The 18,537-nt window shown below is 37.7% G+C and overlaps 1 protein-coding gene across 2 annotated transcripts in view; it reads right to left on the bottom strand.

Moving 5' to 3' along the window:
* Nucleotides 1-18,537, bottom strand: part of LOC306846615 (receptor-type tyrosine-protein phosphatase F) — a 125,258-nt gene that overhangs the window by 100,944 nt on the left and 5,777 nt on the right. For both annotated transcript variants that reach the window (XM_079380097.1, XM_079380098.1), the window contains exon 2: nucleotides 9,022-9,191. In XM_079380097.1, coding sequence (XP_079236223.1) covers nucleotides 9,022-9,118 — 97 coding nt within the window. In that variant the 5' untranslated portion in view covers nucleotides 9,119-9,191. The remainder of the gene's footprint in view (nucleotides 1-9,021; nucleotides 9,192-18,537) is intronic.

Here is an 18,537-nt window from a genome sequence, read left to right as displayed (position 1 = left end):
CGCTGAGTAAAGGCTGGATTTACCTCAGAAGAAGTGCAAGACTTCATACAGAAGATCGATCTGAGTAAGTAAATGCTTCTTTTTTGCATTAGTTAGCGTGTTATTGTGACAAACTTGAACGCGTTTAGTTAGGTTTTTCCCAACCGACAACATGATGAATGCTACGCATCTAAGAATGTTTAGGAGAATATTTAATGTTCACAAATAGATTTAATAGCGTGCTAAACAATAACAATTAGTTTCTCAGATATAAAATATCCTTTTTTAATGGTACAAAGTACATCCTTTTGTAGTTCACAGCATACGTGAGTCTATGGCTGCAGAATCATAACAGCTAACGTTACTAAAAAATCATGCATACTAGACTATATGACTACAAAATCATAGTTGTTTTTTCCCAAACTGTAATTCCAGACTACAGTGTTTGAATATGATGGACAATTTATTGTATTTAAATTTCTTATGGCAGGACGATGTTTTAATGCTCTATATAAAACAATAAAAGTAATATGAGAGTACATTGTAACATGATGAATACTACGAGTCTGTTTAGAACATGTTTATTATTAGCAGCCTACTCTGTTCAAAAATAGATTTTAATAACATACTAAACAATAATAATTCGTTTCTCAGATAGTAAATGTCTTTTTTGTGTATGATAGTACAAAGCATGCATGAGTCTATGCTCACAAATGTTTTTTTTTTGGTTGTTTGTATTTTTTTGGATCAGGTACCTGAACCACAGATGAATCCTGATGACTTTCTTCAAGATGTTTTCCTCTGAGAGCGCTGTACCAACATCAGATGGTCAACTACACTGATATTCTATGGTAAAACAAGATCCTTGGCTACTGATTGTGTTTTTTTCTTCTTGAATCCATGGAAATAAGTAAATATCAGGTATTTGTTTCACTTGTTGAACAGAATCTGTTGCAGGAATAACTCAAAGTCTGTTCACATCTCTGAGGTTAGATCAGTGTGCACAATAATGTGTCTTTGACCTTCATTATGTATGTTTTGATTATACTGTGTTGTAAATAAAATACAAATCATTTAAAAAACCCATTTTTTCAGTCTCCTCACACTCTCTGTCTTACCTGCCTCAGTCACAGTCACACTGATGGCCCATTAGCAGCTTTAGGGGAGGGCCCTTTGTCTCTCAGGTGAGAACCACTTAATATTCAAGCCCATTACCACTCCCTCGCATATACGCTTTAGATCACAAAACATGTCTTTAAAAATTTAAATCAATATATTGTTTTCTGTGAATGACTAAGCTGAATGATTTTCACATAATTGTGAAGTAAATATTCTAGCTTACAAGACTGATTACTCAAAAGTCTTATTCAGGACGATTTAGTGTGGCTTTTATGGCCTTATTTCAGCTACATTATTTTCCCCAAAACTTACTAACCACGCATAATGTTTTTTTTCTAAGAAATGCAGACATGTACATCCATCTTGGTCACATATTATTGTAGCACAGTTTGTGCTGAATACAAAAAAAATTACATGTTGGTCAATAGTATGATTTAAGAAGCTGAAATAAGCACAAATATCAGGGCATGTCAACACATCTCAAGGGCCCCAAAATGACCTCAGACCCCAGAGGGTTAAAAAAGGGTGCCATGGTTACTGCACTAACAAAAATAAATAATAATAAAAATAATAAAATAAATAAATAAAATTAATCAATTAAAAAATAAATGTTTTATGACAGAAATTTATGAGAGAAAGTTCATGTAATTGTAAAATAGGCATGCAATCTTGCATAACCAATATCAACCAATACTGCTAAATTAACAAAAGCCACTAATACTGACCAATAACCAAAATATCAGTCATGCCTTGTTCAGTCAAATTCAAGAATATTTCATATTTAAGTACAACATGTTTAAGCAACATAATCTTGCTGCTGTATATTAAATGTGCACATGTACTGATTTTGAAAGTCTTTTTCATCTTCATGCATAAACAGCTCCGGGAGAGCTCAGAGGAGGGAAGCAGTTAGTTAAAGGGCAGCCGTCACCTTGGCACAGTCTGTGCCATTGACTGGCTGTTGGGCAGAGAAAAGCTTAAGTGCCCCCCAAGGAATGGATGTGAAACAGGGATGTAGGATTGCAGAGGAGATCAGTGGCTAGATGCTGGATCAATGGGGACCCGTTATGGGTTACGTCATCCATCTCAGTCAAAGCCCCTCTGACCCACACAAACCAAATTAATGCAGCTTCCCCCTTTAAGCCCACCCATTCACTGCTCACACATCTTTACCTATGCCCTTTCCTACAAGTCTGGAGCATTTAAACTTTCACACCATGTGTAAGGAGAAAATTTAATTACAGACCCTTGGGAATCTAAACACAAATGGACCTAGACTTGACTAGAACGTTCATTAAAATGAATTCACCACAGCAGATCCACAAATACAAAAGACTCCATGAGAGTCTATCCTTTACTTAATAATGTTATACCATTCAGCTACTCTACAAATATCTTATGAACATTTTGGGTGAAATATATCTTAAAATTAAAAAAAATATTAATGTGTGCTTATAGCTTATAGTCAATCCCAAATATAGCCAGAAACAGCATCTAACCTGTAAACAGTCTGGCCAAGGTTACCTAAACAGGTAACCTAATATAAATGCTCTTCAAGTTTGGGGAAGCAGCCTCCCACAACGATGAGAAAAAAAAAATGCTTCACTCAAGGGAGATACAAAATATTCTACTCCAGGCACCATGAACTGAACATGTGGTGCATATTTCTGCAAGAATGTTAGAACAGAGCTGTTTAGAAGAGCAACTCACGAAATGCAGAAGAGGATCAACACGAAATGCAGTTCATTTTGCCAGCCTGCCCAATCCTGGAGGCCTGTGCAGGCCAAGTGTGTGGGTCACATTGTACAAGAACAAAGAACATTAGTCATTGACAATTATGGGGTCAGCACAAAGGGGACAGAAAAAAAGGTTATGATGGGAGTCAGAGGAGGATGAGGAGAAGCCAGCTTTAATGCAGATGAGAAGCAGGGGACGTGAATTCCCCACAACAAAATGTCATAAGCTCTCAGACGCAAGTCTGTACTAATGTGATTAGCTGCTCATGTCTGTGATTACATAAAAATGCTTTATGGATATTAGCAAGCCGAAATGCCCCCACAACCCTCATCTCAGATGCTGTACAGAGGCTCTTGAAGAAGATTCTTGACAATGCAGCAACTTCTCAGTGCAGCAACTGCTTGAACATGTAATAATTTGTTGTGACATAGTGTGCACACAGAGTACAGGAAAAATCATGATAAGTGGAAGGACATACAGTAAGTTCCAGACCACTAGGGAAATAAGAAACACACTGATATTACAAGCCTGGTCAACAGATATTACATTATGTACTATTTTGTCTACATTAACTAAAAATTACATAAAGAACTAAAATCAATCATTTTGTGACTTTAGGCATCACAAAAATGCCTATAAAAATAAAAAAAAGTGTATTTAGGCATCACAAAATGAATAGCATAATGAATATGAAAATGTTCAGATCTGCTAAACATTAGGCTACATTTAACAATGTTACTAAATTAAAGTAATAATAAATTCCTTTTAAATATTAACTTCAAGTGAGCCTAAGATTACTACAAAGGTCATTTAAATGTAAAATAATAATAATGATAATAATAATAAAAAATAAATAAATTCAGTTTTCTAATAGACTTTTATTAGAAAGACATTTTATACTGTTCTATTCCCGATTTCAATAAAATGTCTAATAAATGTAAATGTAAAAACAAGTGATATTAAAATGCAAAATAAAATATCTAAATATAAATAAAAAATTATCCAAATATCCCAAATAAAGAAAGAAATTTTGCCAATATCTGTTATGGTAACGATATTTTGTGTATCACTAATGTCGCAATGCTAAAAAATAATAATAAAAAAAATTCATTAAAATTAAAAGTAAAATAAATCATTTATTTTGTGGTTACACACTACATGACATTAAAATGCACCAGTGATCATGTGATGCATGCTGGTCCTGCAGGCTTTAATCTTGTCTTGACGATGAGGTCATTCTCACAGCAGCGATATTATAAGGTGTAAGTGGCGTGGGAGGATGACATACTCGCACGTATGATGGTTCAAATAGCTTTTATGGCTGCCCTTCAGTCAAGGACACTGGATGATCTTGTCATCAGATGACAGCACTGTATCCTGGCCACAGCTGAGAGTTTGGGGACCTGCCTCCGGCCCTGCGATCGACCGCCATAATTAAGCTATTAATCTCACATCATTAACCTCCGCTGACCAGTTCTTTAATTTATTGCTGTGATATTGCCTTTCTGCCTTATGCAAACCTTCTGCTCTCTCCGTTTCTCCTTTTCGCCGGTTCTCCTCTGGTGTCTGTCATTGAAGGATCACAGCTGGGGACTAACAAAATTACCTCGCAAGTGCCACTCGATTGAGGATACGGTTACTTTTAATTAAAAAGGATCAATTTCTATTCCTGTCAATTTCACTCAGTGACCATATGGACACTTGAAAACACAATCCAATTTGCCGCCGATCACCGATTCGGCCCTGCCCAGCCCGCCGGGAAAACAATAGCTTGCTTAATTGATTTATAGAGGTGGTCCTCTACACAGCGCTCCAAGATAAAACTTTAAAGGGTCCTCATTTGCAAGCATTTCACAATACCTAAGTGCTCCTCTAACAGTAGGCCATATGCGTGGGTTGTCAGACAGGATTTTATTTTGTACCCAATATAAAGAATTAGCTCGACTGGGAGAAAAATTTAAGCTTTTTCTTTGACTTTCAGATGAGATTTTAAGGCACCTTCGGTTTTTGCTTAAAGAACTGAATTATCACAAACCTTCTTGCCATTAGAGAGCAGGGAGCCATAGGACGGAAAAAGGATCGATATATGGACAGATGGCTTCAAGCTGCCTCTCGCAACATATAGAGACAAATAGCATCAGAAAAATTCCACTGCAAATGGAAAAAAAAATAAAAAAGTAATTTGACAAGTTCAGCTAAATCAGATAAATGCAACAAGACCTTGAAGAAACCTTGTACTAGCACATTTTTAGCAGCATCCTTTAGAAATGCTGTATCAAGGCCTATAGGTCCAGTAAGACATTACACAACACTGAAAGTAGGCCTACAGTTTCAAGTTGTGATAAACTACTAATTGAACTACATTTTTCAATAGCGTGACCGTAGGCTGTTTAAAGGGCACCTATTATGCCCCTTTTTACAAGATGTAATATAAGTTTCAGGTGTCCCGAGAATGTATCTGTGACGTTTCAGCTCTAAATACCCCACAGATTATTTATTATATCATTTTGAAAATGCTTAATTTGAGTGGAAGCAGAAACAGGCTGCATTTTTGTGCTGTGCCTTCACAACTCATATCTGTGCCAAAAAGCATCTGTTTGGTTTTGATTATTTCTATTGCGCTGAAATCATGCATTTTAAAGCCATATCAGTTTAAACTTCTGATATAAGGTTTTCTGAGCGCACATCCGAAGCAAGCGCACAGAAAGCGGCTGTCACACAGCATGTGAGTACTAAACTAAGTTCTCTTTCGTGTCTTATTGCACCTAAACGTTACAAAAACAGTCAGTTATGTCTGTGAAACAGCTGGGAGAGAAACCGCATGTTTATATTAGATCTGTGTATTAAGTGAAAGCAGTTTAATACTGCTGTCTACATTGATAATCTGACCCAAACAAAATAAAAGCTAACAAAAAAAAAAATCACTCTCTGCTCTTGAATGAATAATTTCTGTAGCTCTAATAAGACGACATTTATTTTTTGAATTCTGCTTTTAATTGCTCTAGCATGAAAATAAAAATTGCGGACTGTGTGCAGCTCACTCAGGGTGGGGTCTCTGCTAATACGACAGTGTCTGTCAACATTTGTGGGTGGGGCTTGCACAATGTTATGTTGCATTTTACAGATTATGCAAATGAATTATGATTTATGGGGATAAAAAAAAGGCAGGCATATTTTTATCATTATAGAGTGGTTGTGTACACACACTGCCAACACACATTTATGCCCATATAAAATTTTGCCCTTTAAACAAAATAACTTGGAACTGGAAGCTATTTTTCTTACACCTCAAAAAAAAAAAAAAAAAAAAAAAAAAAAGTTTTGTAACACTGTATTGAGTACAAGTTTACAGTCGAGATATTCAAGGTAATACTCAAACATGCTTGCCTACTTTGTTTACGCTCTCTCTCAAATGAAACATTGGGAGGTCCAATTCATTTTAGTGTATGGGTTTGTTCAAGTGGTTCTTTTAAATGAACCAGTTCACAAAATGATACACAATTTATTTCAGTCCCTATACTGATGCTTCTATAGCAATTTATGTCTTCTTTTTTGCACTGGTATAAAAATAATGCTCCTTTTCATTACATAAATTGTGCTGTTTTCAGAGGTTGCAGAGGACAGACAGACAGACAGACAGACAGACAGACAGACAGACAGACAGACAGATAGATAAGAGACAAAATCTGTGACTTTGAATTTCATCTTATTTCTTGACAAAACTTAGCATCTCCAATTGCTCTTTTAGACAGTTACTAATTAGTTTACTTCTTTCAGCTGAAAGAAAGACCACTTCTTAAAGCACTAAAATGACTGGAAGAGACTGTTACGTAAACCCTAGACACCACGTCTGGAGGAAGCAGTTATGAAGAAGACCCCAATCAAGCAATCTGGGTGGCTTTAAATCACACAAATGAGACATAACCACCTAAACAAGGAGCTCCTGTGCCATCTGAGTAATTCTGACTTCTTTGAGCATTCAGAATAAGAAAGTGCCTTAATTTTTCATCCGTCTGATTTAGGTAGGCTCTGTTACCATGGTGATCAGCGTTCGCGACGCCCCACCCTGTAGTTCTGGCTCCACTGCCCTATAATTCAGAGCGTTGCAAAGCCAGTTCTTTCATGTTGAGCAACTCAACCCTCTCTGATTATAGACAACAACACAAAAAAAGACCATTCGCGGTAGTCAATATTTAACCTCCCCTCTATTTTTAAAGTTTTATTTGTTTGAACATCTTTACAAAGTATTTATACCAAAGAAGCGTCACCGTACAGCAGTATCACATTAGGATTTAGGTGTCTGAAACCTTAAGTATAGTCAAATCTAGAGCTAAGCTCCAGGAGACTCGTTCTCAACCCATCAACAGCACCTACAGCAGCTGGTCTACAGCAGCATGTGATGACACTAATGAGGGTGCTGTGTTAATGCACTAGACATAAACATGCAGATCGCTAAACAAAAGACACAAAACTTGAAAAAAAAAAAAGATAGGAATAAGCAAAAAGGTGTAGTAAAGTTTGATGACAGTGTGACAACGACTGTCTTTATTCTGGTTATGCATAAAGTCAACATGAAACAGTGCATGTAGCCTGTTTTTCATTGGGATGCACTGGTATTAAAATTCAACCCAATCATTATTTTCATGTTATTAGCGATAACTGATAAATAGTTAATATTACAATTCTACACTGTTTTAGTCTAAATAAATAAAAAAATAAGACACTAAAATTAATCATTTTAATGGTTTGTTCAAATGTTTAGTGAATTTAGGCATCATTAGAAATTTAGGCATCATTTAGGAATATTAGATTATAGCAAAGGTAATCTGCATATAAAAAATAATTAAATATCCAATGTCATATTTGATATACCATGCATCTCTGAATTACACAGTAAAACAGGAAAATCAAGGATGTAAAAACAAATATGGAAAGACGTGGTCACATTAGCAAAATACTGGTGCAAATTTGTGCGTAAACAATTGTGACTACCTTTTGCCCACAGAATTTCCTCGTACCAAAGTACACCTATCTGGAAGTTATAATAACATTTAGATTATATTTTGAGAAATAATTACGAAAACAATTTTTTAGGTATAAACTGCACATGCATTAAGATGATTAACATGAAGTCAGCAGAGTCGATTTTGGCTGCATGTTCAATTCATGTTTCAAGCTTATGTTGTGTGGTGCCATCCCAAAGAAGCACAAAGTCAATTTAATTGACCTTTACCTTGACCGTTCCCCGCTAGAGGGGAAAAAAAGAAACAAAAACAAAAAAAAATTGCTATACGTGTACAGCATTAGACTTGTTTACTGTACATGCAGTTGCATTTTTTTGGTTTAATCGCAAGTTTAATTGTCTTCATTTGTCAGTCGCTTCGGATAAAAGCATCTGCTAAATAATTAAATGTGAATGTAAAATTAAGAATTTCTCATCAAATGTTCCATTTGAATAAAAGAACGACTGATTTGATGACATGTTTCAGATTTGAAACACTTGAAATTCAAAAGTGCTTCTTTACATTTTTACAGTCAGAGTTACTTTGCATCAGAGATCGTTTTGAAAAGTCTTCATCGAGAAAGCAGAAGCAAGATTTTCAATCACAAAGGCTTTGCGACTTTAAAAGTGGCAACAGAAGTCAAGAGAAGAAGCTTCAAGGTTACCCTGATGCTAGCACCGCCTCTGAACGGCTGAAAGATTTAAAGGTTAAACGAAGCAAGTGAAAAAGAAAGACGGCGAGCAAACTGATGCGAGAGAGAGAGAGGCCTAATGGAATTACAACAGCCTTGTGACAGCGGTGCAGACGGGTCACATGGCGAATTAAATGGCTCTCTGACCCATGCCAGAACTGAGCCTTGACCCCCGCTCGACCCGTGGCACCCACAACATTGCCATGTCACTCATGCTGCATCTCAGCGCTCCACACGCTCATTCACAAGGACAATAAAGCAGTGTGGCCCAAGAAAACGGCTTTCTGATCAGCGGAAACGCTCCCCTAAAAGCCAGCGAAAGTTCAGGTGAACAGTTTGTTTGAATTTCGGGTTCATATCGTGCCACGCGAGTGAAGCATTAGAGTGCTCGCTCATGCCTGCAAACAATTCCACAATGCGATGCACTTCCAATTTCACAAGGTACAGGAAAAGGCACGGGAAAAAATGACTAGTCAGCTGAAGTGTACTTACTGTCTGCCTGAGAGGAGAATTGAACGCAGCTCAGCAGCAGCAGAAGAGGAAGCCCAATGGGCAGGAGGGGCACAGACGTGCAAATATTAGGCACCATGTTCCAGGTTGGCACTGCTCCCCCTTGGTCCCCGCTCTGCTCTCGCAGCTCTCACGCAATCATAGACTAAAACCTGAGGAACACAGAGACAAACACGTGTTAGCATTTGAGTCAGGATAGGACAAACAGGCATGTACACTATTCAGTGCGGGCGTGATGAATTGAGTGGTCTGTCTAGGGGCAACAGGGTTAATGAGGTAAGCAAATGCTCTTTTATCAAAGTAAACTAAACCCATAATCTGTTGCCGGTTAGCTAAATATCAAAAGGACAAGAGAGAATTGGGAATTCCCAATAACCGGCCGCCACTGAAGGTGCCCATTAAGATTGTAAAGTGGCTCTGTACAGATGGCCCCGGATCTCCTGAAGTGTGGAGGTAATACAGTATAGCCACACACACACAGCTCCCTAAGGATGAATGCTGGTTTAAATCAGCGCTCACAATATCCGAGGTCTATGAAACTGCCAGAATATACAGGAAATGATGTTGAAACTGCAGCTTGTCGAGCTAAGCTGCTCAAATTTAAAGTAATTCAACTTGTCATGCTAATGTCTTTCTAGAGGTTACTGACAAAAAGTCGCAAAACACATTAAAGTACAATGTGTTGTGTAAAATCATACAGTAAATGTCAAATGTTTAAAGTACATTTTAAATCTCTCACTCATTTGATATGTTCACTAACATACTAAAGCATGTCAAGTATGATTAGAATTTAAACTGTAGTGTGTTATTCAGTATTACATTTAAAATTGACATTTAAATTGCAACTTCATCATTATAAAGGTGTAATTCCAAAAATATTTAAATACATAACATCACATACAGGTTTCAATAGAAATGACATTAAAATATTCTTTGTTTACCATAAATGCATGTCGGTACATTACGCAGAATTCCATATTTCAAAGACGACAGAAGGAATTATTAAATTACATATAAAGATATAAGTGGGTCAAAACACTCTAAAGTTCAGCTAATTGGAGTTATTGCAAATTTAAACTATAATTCATTTTAATTTAACTGCAATTAACTCGCAATTAAGTGTCCGAAAACATTGCGTCTGCCACTTTGACATCAATGCGTTCACTTGTCTGATCTTATCCGTTTAATCATTTCCACAGTGTGAGTGGCCGGTGATTTTAACGAGCAAGGATGTGAATAGAACAAAAACAAAGGCTCAAGTCTCAAGTGCGAAATACTCAATTCACCTGAGGAGGTGTTGACTAGCCAATTACTAACACACTGATTTCAGATGCATGTTGGATGCGTGCTGATATGCCTGGCTGCCGTGTTTACGAGAGAGTGCCAAAAGAAACAATGAACAAATAGATCCTAACAGGGAGGTGTTTAAAAAGTGTTTATTTTTTCATCCAAAAGGCTTTTTGTTAATCTTTCTTGACAAGAGGGTTTGTATTCTAAAATAACAAGAGACGACGTACATGTTGAGTCATTGCTCAGTTATACCAAAACACCTGGAGGGGTTTCAGCACCGCAGCAATCATTCTAGTAATAAGCCTTCACTACCTTTGGAGGCATATCAAAAAAATAGCAGTTGATTAGGTCACCAATAGAGAGGGAAAATCGAGACAAGCATTGCGCTTCGAGCATGACCTACATTTGGAAAACACTGGTAGGATTAGCCAACTGATCCACTTTTTAATACATTCCTCGAAGTCAAAAACCTATCATTTAAAACCTGCCTGCCAATCACCGAGCTCTTACACCACGCCTGACTTGTTTGTTCGGGGCAGGGTTATGGAGAGAACGAGTAAATAAACTGATAACAGCACAATAGCAGAGCGAACATATACATCATGTGAGATTTACCCAAGGAGCAGTAATATTGCGCAATAAACCCAGATCAAACAATCATCAATCTCATAACGCTGTTGAAAAGTCACGGTTTCGTTTTAGAAAACTAGGCTATACTAGCATCCATTACTCAAATTTATTGTGCTTGTAGCATGAATCCAGTGGATTATTAAGGATTATGATCTGAATAAGGATCATCATTGAACAAATGCCACTTGCAGTTATTCGTGTGCATCTTATATCACGTGACATTTATGTTCAAATGCTCATTACAGATAGCTTTATCAAAAATATGAATTGGGCAGAAGTAGCAGGAGACAAATGACAAAAATGTACTACACATGTACTAGTCATATTTCACCCCAGAAGCAAAAGAAAAATAAAATACAATGTTTTTTGAATAAAGCAACTGAAGCATATTTTGGAATTATCGTCATGAAAATTAAGTACATATACCCCTTCAAATTCCCATTAATGTAAACCAAAAATACTGAAAATCATAAAAAAATATGAAATACATGGAAATCATCCTGTCCAGACAGCAAGATTTATTTAATTAAAATCTGCATAATATACACTTCCTATTTTAATATTTTTACAATTCAGGTCATCATTATATTTTTTTTTTTCACATTTTATTCCTTTGATGGCAAAGCTGAATTTTCAGCAGCCATGAATCCAGTCTTCAGTGTCACACGATCCTTCAGAAATCATTTTAATATGCTGATTTGGTCCTCAAGAAACCTTTATTATAATCAATGTTGATTTTTAACATTATAAATATCTTCACTGTCACTTTTTTAACAATTTAATGCATCTTTGCTGAACAAAAGTAATAATGTTTTTTTTCCCCCAGTCTTTTACTGACCTTTAACTGGTAGATAATACAAACTCAGACATTACCCTACAGATCAATCCATGGCTAACAATTTTGCATTGTGACATGCTAATATGTCATCGTAACTAAGCAAAGGTTCATTACTCCTGCCTCTGCAGAGAGTCTCATCGGTGTGAACGACCCAGGAATCTCGTCTTACGTCCACTGTGTTCTTACCATCAAGGATAAATAAACACTTCTCTCCTTGTCACTCTTTAGGCACATCTCCTTCCAACCGCTCCGACGCCAGTGATTGCTTTTCCCTTAATGGCCCATCCTGAGATAAAGACAACAGGAGATCTATGGCAGGGCCTTGTGTAGACAACCTTATTGACGTCTTTAGGGAAGATAAAGCGGAGTCCTTACAACAAGACCTGTGTTGAAGAAAATTGTCCGACACCATAAACAGCACGGGCCACGGCTCCTGGTTTAGCCTGGTCGGTGATTTCGACTAAAGCGCAGACTTTCAAGATTAATTTTTCATACTTTGACAAGTTTATAAAACATATGACCCAAGAGAAAGTCTTAGATAACTTTGAGAGCAAACAAGAGACGGTAAATCTGATGAAATCAAATAAAAGTGGAAGGTAAGCAAATAACTTGGTGCTACACTTCATGTGGGAGACGGTTTCTCTTGACACAGAGGTCTGCACTGCAGAATAACAACAACAACATGCTCGAGTTTTTGTGCTCACAAGCTTTCTGATAAATGATTCTTTTCACTGATAAAATGGCAACATCTAGCCAATGTAAATTAGCAAATAATATCAAAAACAATGGAAAACAAATGAGCATTTTTGGAGGAAAATGTTTGTGCTAAAACATACCACCAAAATATCAGGATGGTTGCCATTTTGTAAAATGATACATTTTAATTTTCAGATTATTAGACAAAACGGTACAGAGTACAATCAGCCGTTATCATATTGTCTACAATTTTCATATCAGTGCATCTGTAATAGTGATTTATTTTAAGCAAGACCAAGCCTATATCCAGGTACACTGGTATATTGTGCTTGACATTTAAACTCTTTCACTGCGTGTTTATATCTCCATGAAAAATTCTTTTTTTGCATTAAAGTATTACATTAAGCCCTCAAGTACAGTGTGATGTAATATAATATGACTCATATGAAAAATGTATAGGCCTGGAGTATTGACACGCCAACAGTACACGTGAGACGAAAATAGAAGGGCCATCTTTAAGGTCTCTTTTGTGAGTAGATGACCAAACGTTCCCTCAGTCCTTTCCTTCATGATGTGAGCCTGCAATCACATTTGACTCTTAGATAGATAGCATCAGATGTGCTGACAGCTCAGTCATTTATTCAGTATAAATGCCAATAAAAAGGAGCAAAAGCTCTCTGAAAAAGACATAACCAGGAGATTTACTGTCATATTTTGAAGATTACCAAAAGGCTTCTCATTCCTTCCTGCAGCCACAAATCAATCGCAGAGTAATTCAACAGAAATGAGATGCCAAACACACACTTGATGTGGAATTCACTGTTGAGTTATTATTGTTGTCACAGCATGAAGCAAAAGGTGCAAATCTATTGTGCAAAGAGGTTTTGTGAACAAAAAAATCATTTATCTAATGACAATACCAAATATGACCCAAGATACATGACCTCACACAGAGGGGTATGAATAGATGTGACTGGATAAGTACTAAAGACTGTTGTAAGCAAAAGCTACATGAAATAACTCTGAAGTTGGACTATGGGTTACTAGATTAATTATCTAAAGGTTCTGGCCAGCACTTCAACCTCCAATTACTTCTTAAACTTCAAAACAAACATACAAACACAAAAGTATACCAAGAGATAAAGAGTCAACTAGCTACTTGATGTACAACAGGTTATTATTACTGAATATCTGCTGATTATACACAAAACGAGCTCAAAGTCGACAGCACTACGTATATGACAAAGAAACACGATGCCTCTGAATCCCCCACAGCCTGCTAAGTTTACCCTCAGCATCGGCACCGGTGCTCAATCCACACACAAACAGACAGAGGGCATGTCAACAGAGACCTGTGACACCTGAATCAATACTGCCGGAGACTGAATAAGCACATCTTGACAATGAAATGCCTCTAAAATATGGAATCTGACATTTTTACAGTAGTTTTCATGTCAAAGAGGTGAATACTAGGGTTGAGCTATATGCTCCATAGTCATATGTGACCCTGAACCATAAAACCAGTCTTAAGTCGCTGGGGTATACTTGTAGCAATAGCCAAAAATACATTGTATGGGTCAAAATTATCAATTTTTCTTTTATGCCAAAAATCATTAGGACATTAAGTAAAGATCATGTTCCATGAAGATATTTTGTAAATTTCCTACTGTAAATATATTAAAACTTAATTTTTGATTAGTAATATGCATTACTAAGAACTTAATTTGGACAACTTTAAAAGGCGAATTTCTCAATATTTAGATTTTTTTGCACCCTCAGATTCCAGATTTTCAGTGAACCAATTTCAGGGTATGGCTAAAAAAGCCAAATGTTAGTGTAATCTATTAACTAAATAAATACATTATTTTTAATATGACTGAATTTGTATTTAACATGATAACAATTTAATAGAAACATTGTAAGTTACTAATTATAACGCTTATATTTCCTCAGTTATCCAAACAGCAGCTACAGAAAACGAGCAAAGAACATTTACATGAACAAAATCATTATAATCAGTGAAGCTGTCTACCCTGTATGATGAATAAATCTCTTACACTTACAAAACACGTACATCTGCACTTTGTTGTTTATGATGAGAGAATTCGCGAGAGAGCAGAATTCAGTCAGCGAGCTCGCACTCAACAACAAAACTCTAGTGCTTCGGTGATGACTCATCTGAATGCCTCTGATTGGTCAATGCATTCATAAATTCAACTGAATCGCATGCGATTGGTTATAATGCGCAACACTATAAAAATGCAGAAAAATAAATATGATGAAAAAAACAAGCCACAGGCGATATCTCTGACTATCGATGATACACAATACACAATCGTCTATTGGCACAACCCTAGTGAATACTCACAACAATTAGTCAAAAATGTACCTGGAAACATAATTTAACCCTAAATCAATAGAAAGCAGAAAGAAAGAATAGTTTGCTTTAAAAAAATGAAGCTTCTTTTAAATATTATGAATTTTTTTATTGTGACATTCTTTTTTTCTGAATGTGATTCACCCAAATGTCTGTCATTGGCCAAAAGTTCAAGCTGCCTGGTCATTGAATTGCATTCTTTGAGCAAAACTCATTGAATAATTGTAGGGGATTAAAAACAGCACTTTAAGTAGGAACGTTTCCACTAGAAATAGATATTTCACTTATGAAAAATCATCAACACCACGTCCTCCATCACTGTTGAAGACACAGCATGAGAGTGAGAGCTGCAAAGCCGAACATCTATCTGAAAGCTAAGACCTAATCAATCTTCAGACAAGTGACTCTAAAGAAAGTAACAGAGAATGGCATAAAGCCTGAAGTTATCAATTACAAATGCAGGTGGCTTTCTTCAAGTCTTCAGTCCAGCCCTGAAACACAATCCTTTGTACAAACTCAGGTGGGGCAAGAATTTGGTTCACAATACTGGTTTTCTGGTCACGGTTTCCGAAAAAAAAAAATACTCTTGATAATGTGCGAACGTTCTCCTTGACTGGATGGGATGCAAGACCCATTGTTTTCTGAGGGCGTAAATCCTTCATCGTGATAAGACACAGATGGGATTAACCGTAGGAGGCCTGTTAGCCTACACTGCACCAATTTTTAGTAGGGGAACATTCTAAAGGTTGAAAACAGGAGGATCGCCATGGGAAAACGGGTTAACCTGGGAGTCATTATCTCCTCTAATTACGCAGCAAATAAGGCAAATGAGATTTCACAGGTACAACTCATCTAATTACACTGCTAGATATGAAGATAAGGCAGTGGAGGAACACCTTATCAGGTTTTAGGTTGACTCAAGGACTCGCAAACAAGCAAATCTCATAATCAAACCGCCATTCATTTTGCAAACTACGTCAAACTTCTGCTTCCTGCTGAGCAAGTCCTACAGGTGTGGGCAAGCTGCGGACGCATCCCGCTGTGGGGTCCGCTGGCTTTCTCTCTTTCCGTCTCTCGGCTCAACAACAGACAGCTGTGGCAGATGGAGCCATATCCCCATCGGTCTCGTGAGGCTCCGGATTTAAAATGTAAAAGAGTAAGCAGCGATTGGGAGGAGGAAGAGGCGATGTCACAGGGCAGCAGACATCAGGGACGGCTGCCATGAGAGCACAAGGCTAATTCAAGCACTAACAGACTTCTCGTCCAAGACAAACCAACAAACCGCAGACCGGCGAGGTGGCAAGTGGCTGCTTCTTGAACACGCCTGTAGCCAGGGGACAGAATTTAAATGAGGACCAGCTTCCAAAAAGTTGGCAGATCAGACTCGATATGGGTTATTAGCTGCCTTTCTGAAGAGAAACCAACATGGAGGCAAGCTGGGCAGCTCCATTAGCATTCAGGGGTGAATCATACAAGCCTGTGGTGTAGCTTCCCACCGCTGAGAGCGACAGGTAAGGGAACGTGTTCTGTTCCCTTATTTCATGCAGATGAAGTCATTAGTTTCTTTCACTCCAACTTGGCGATGGTTGTAACTAACGGGGCAGTGCACAGCAAAGCTGAGAGGAAAAAAAGAGGGATTAGCCTGATAGTTGCTTTTCACTAAAACTCTCCACAGCATAAAGGGTTTCTCTGACAGCTTGTGACTCACTTTGACCACGACAGGCAAATTACCCAGGGTTTCACTTGAAAGCAACGAGATCAAAAGAGCCAACATGGCCTCCATCTCCAAAGCAGAGTCAATGTGCTTTTCTGCAAAATGGGTTTATACTGCCACACTGTTTCCCTCCCCATCAGTGCTATATAAGAATTGAAGGACCGCTTTGAGACAAAAGGCAAAACCTCTCACTCAAATTATAATAACAGCTACAAAAAGAACAACCTGCCAATTGAATTTGAGCTGATGTACTCCAAAAAAAATGAGATGTGATTGAGGAACAACAGTACGAGACAAGGTCAATCAATATACCACTAAAATGTGTACTTGGTTGACAAGACAAGCCATTGAACCACAAACGCACCCGCTTATAACTTTGAGGTGTACATCATGACCATTAGGGATGGGACACAAAGTCTGACTACTGATAACGCTTACCCTAGATTAGTTTTTTGAGCGCAATGGCCCTGCTACTCAATTTTTTTTTAAAAACAACTTACTTCTGAAAACCATCTTAAGACTCTGAACCTGGTCCAATCCGGGAACTATCCTGCAGAGTTTAGCTCCAATCCAATCAAGGTATTCAGGCATATTAGATGCTTCCAGGGAAGTGTTTTTGGGCAGAAACATCAGCAGGACATTGGCCCTCCATGAGCAGGTTTGGACACCACTGGTCTAGCTGTTTTTGAAAATAAAAATGCAGAAAGTACTTCCACTCGGGGTCACGTAAACCCAGACGGTCCAGAGTAATTACACCAGACAGATAGATTTTAAAAAATATATAGTTTTTAATCAGTAAGTACCTCAAAGATAGATTCTGCTTAATATTTCACCTTGAAGCCCTCAGTGTTGTCGGTAAAGGGGTGACCGTCTGTTTAGTTGACAGCCGACATCTGACAACATCCTCCCTATTTTCAGTTTGAGATGCTGTGAATCTTGAGGGTAAAGACTATTTCACATCTCTGCCATTACCTGGCAAAAATAGAAATCCTTCCATCTGCTTGGCCGAGACATGTCGGCACTGTAATGTGTCGCATAAAATAGATTGTCCGGAACCTGACATAAAATCCATCTTGTTTAGGTCATCCATCTACTGCTTCGCTATCTATCTCCTGCCTCTTCCACACTGTCTAGACCTTCTTTTCCCACTCGGTGCTCTTCGATTTTCACTCCTCTGCACTCACTGCTACATACACCCACCCACCCCCTCACCCCCTGCTGTGGCTGCAGGGTGGATGTACCTGCAGTAAAAACAGTTCTCAGACTATCAATTACCTCTTCAACAGACACGCAAAGTTGGCCCTCATCTCAAACAGGTTCTGCAGCTCTGCCAACAGAACAACATGCACAGACTCATGTTTAAGCAAACACAGTTCATGAGAAACACCCACATTTACTTACAAACACCAGGTTGTTTGCATCACTGCACTATGTACATATACCAGGCCTATAAAAAAATAAAGGTAGGACACTCCACATTGTATAAAATAAATGAACAAGAATGCAGATGTGTGAGCTGAAGCAAATAAATGTGACACCGGACACCCTTTGTTTGGGGTTGTTCAATGGACCTACCATGAGAGTTGCAGCAAGAGGGACCAAGAAAGTAAAAAAAAAAAAGCCCAGCTCCTGTCAGGTCGGAAAATGGCCGAGATTTCTTTGTGTCACACAGGGATTTTGGTTCTCAGAGACAGAGATTTGTCCACATCCCAACTATGGTGTTCACATGGTTTAGTGTCAAAATGTCAATGTTCATTAGGATCTGATTATCCAGTTGTGTTTGAGGATGCCACATGTCACTAAATGACAGAATCCCACCCATCAACATAAAGGACATCTTGTCTAATCATTATTTAGTCTGAAATGGAATAAAGAGTTTTAAAAAAGAAACACAAATGCAGAAGTCAGAATCAAATGTAAATATGATACCCAGAGATATCAAACTATAAAATA

The sequence above is a fragment of the Barbus barbus genome, assembly GCF_936440315.1.
Source record: "Barbus barbus genome assembly, chromosome: 26".
Classification (NCBI taxonomy): Eukaryota; Metazoa; Chordata; class Actinopteri; order Cypriniformes; family Cyprinidae; genus Barbus; species Barbus barbus.
Note: the sequence above shows the minus strand (reverse complement) of the source record. Positions and strands in the feature narration are given on the sequence as shown.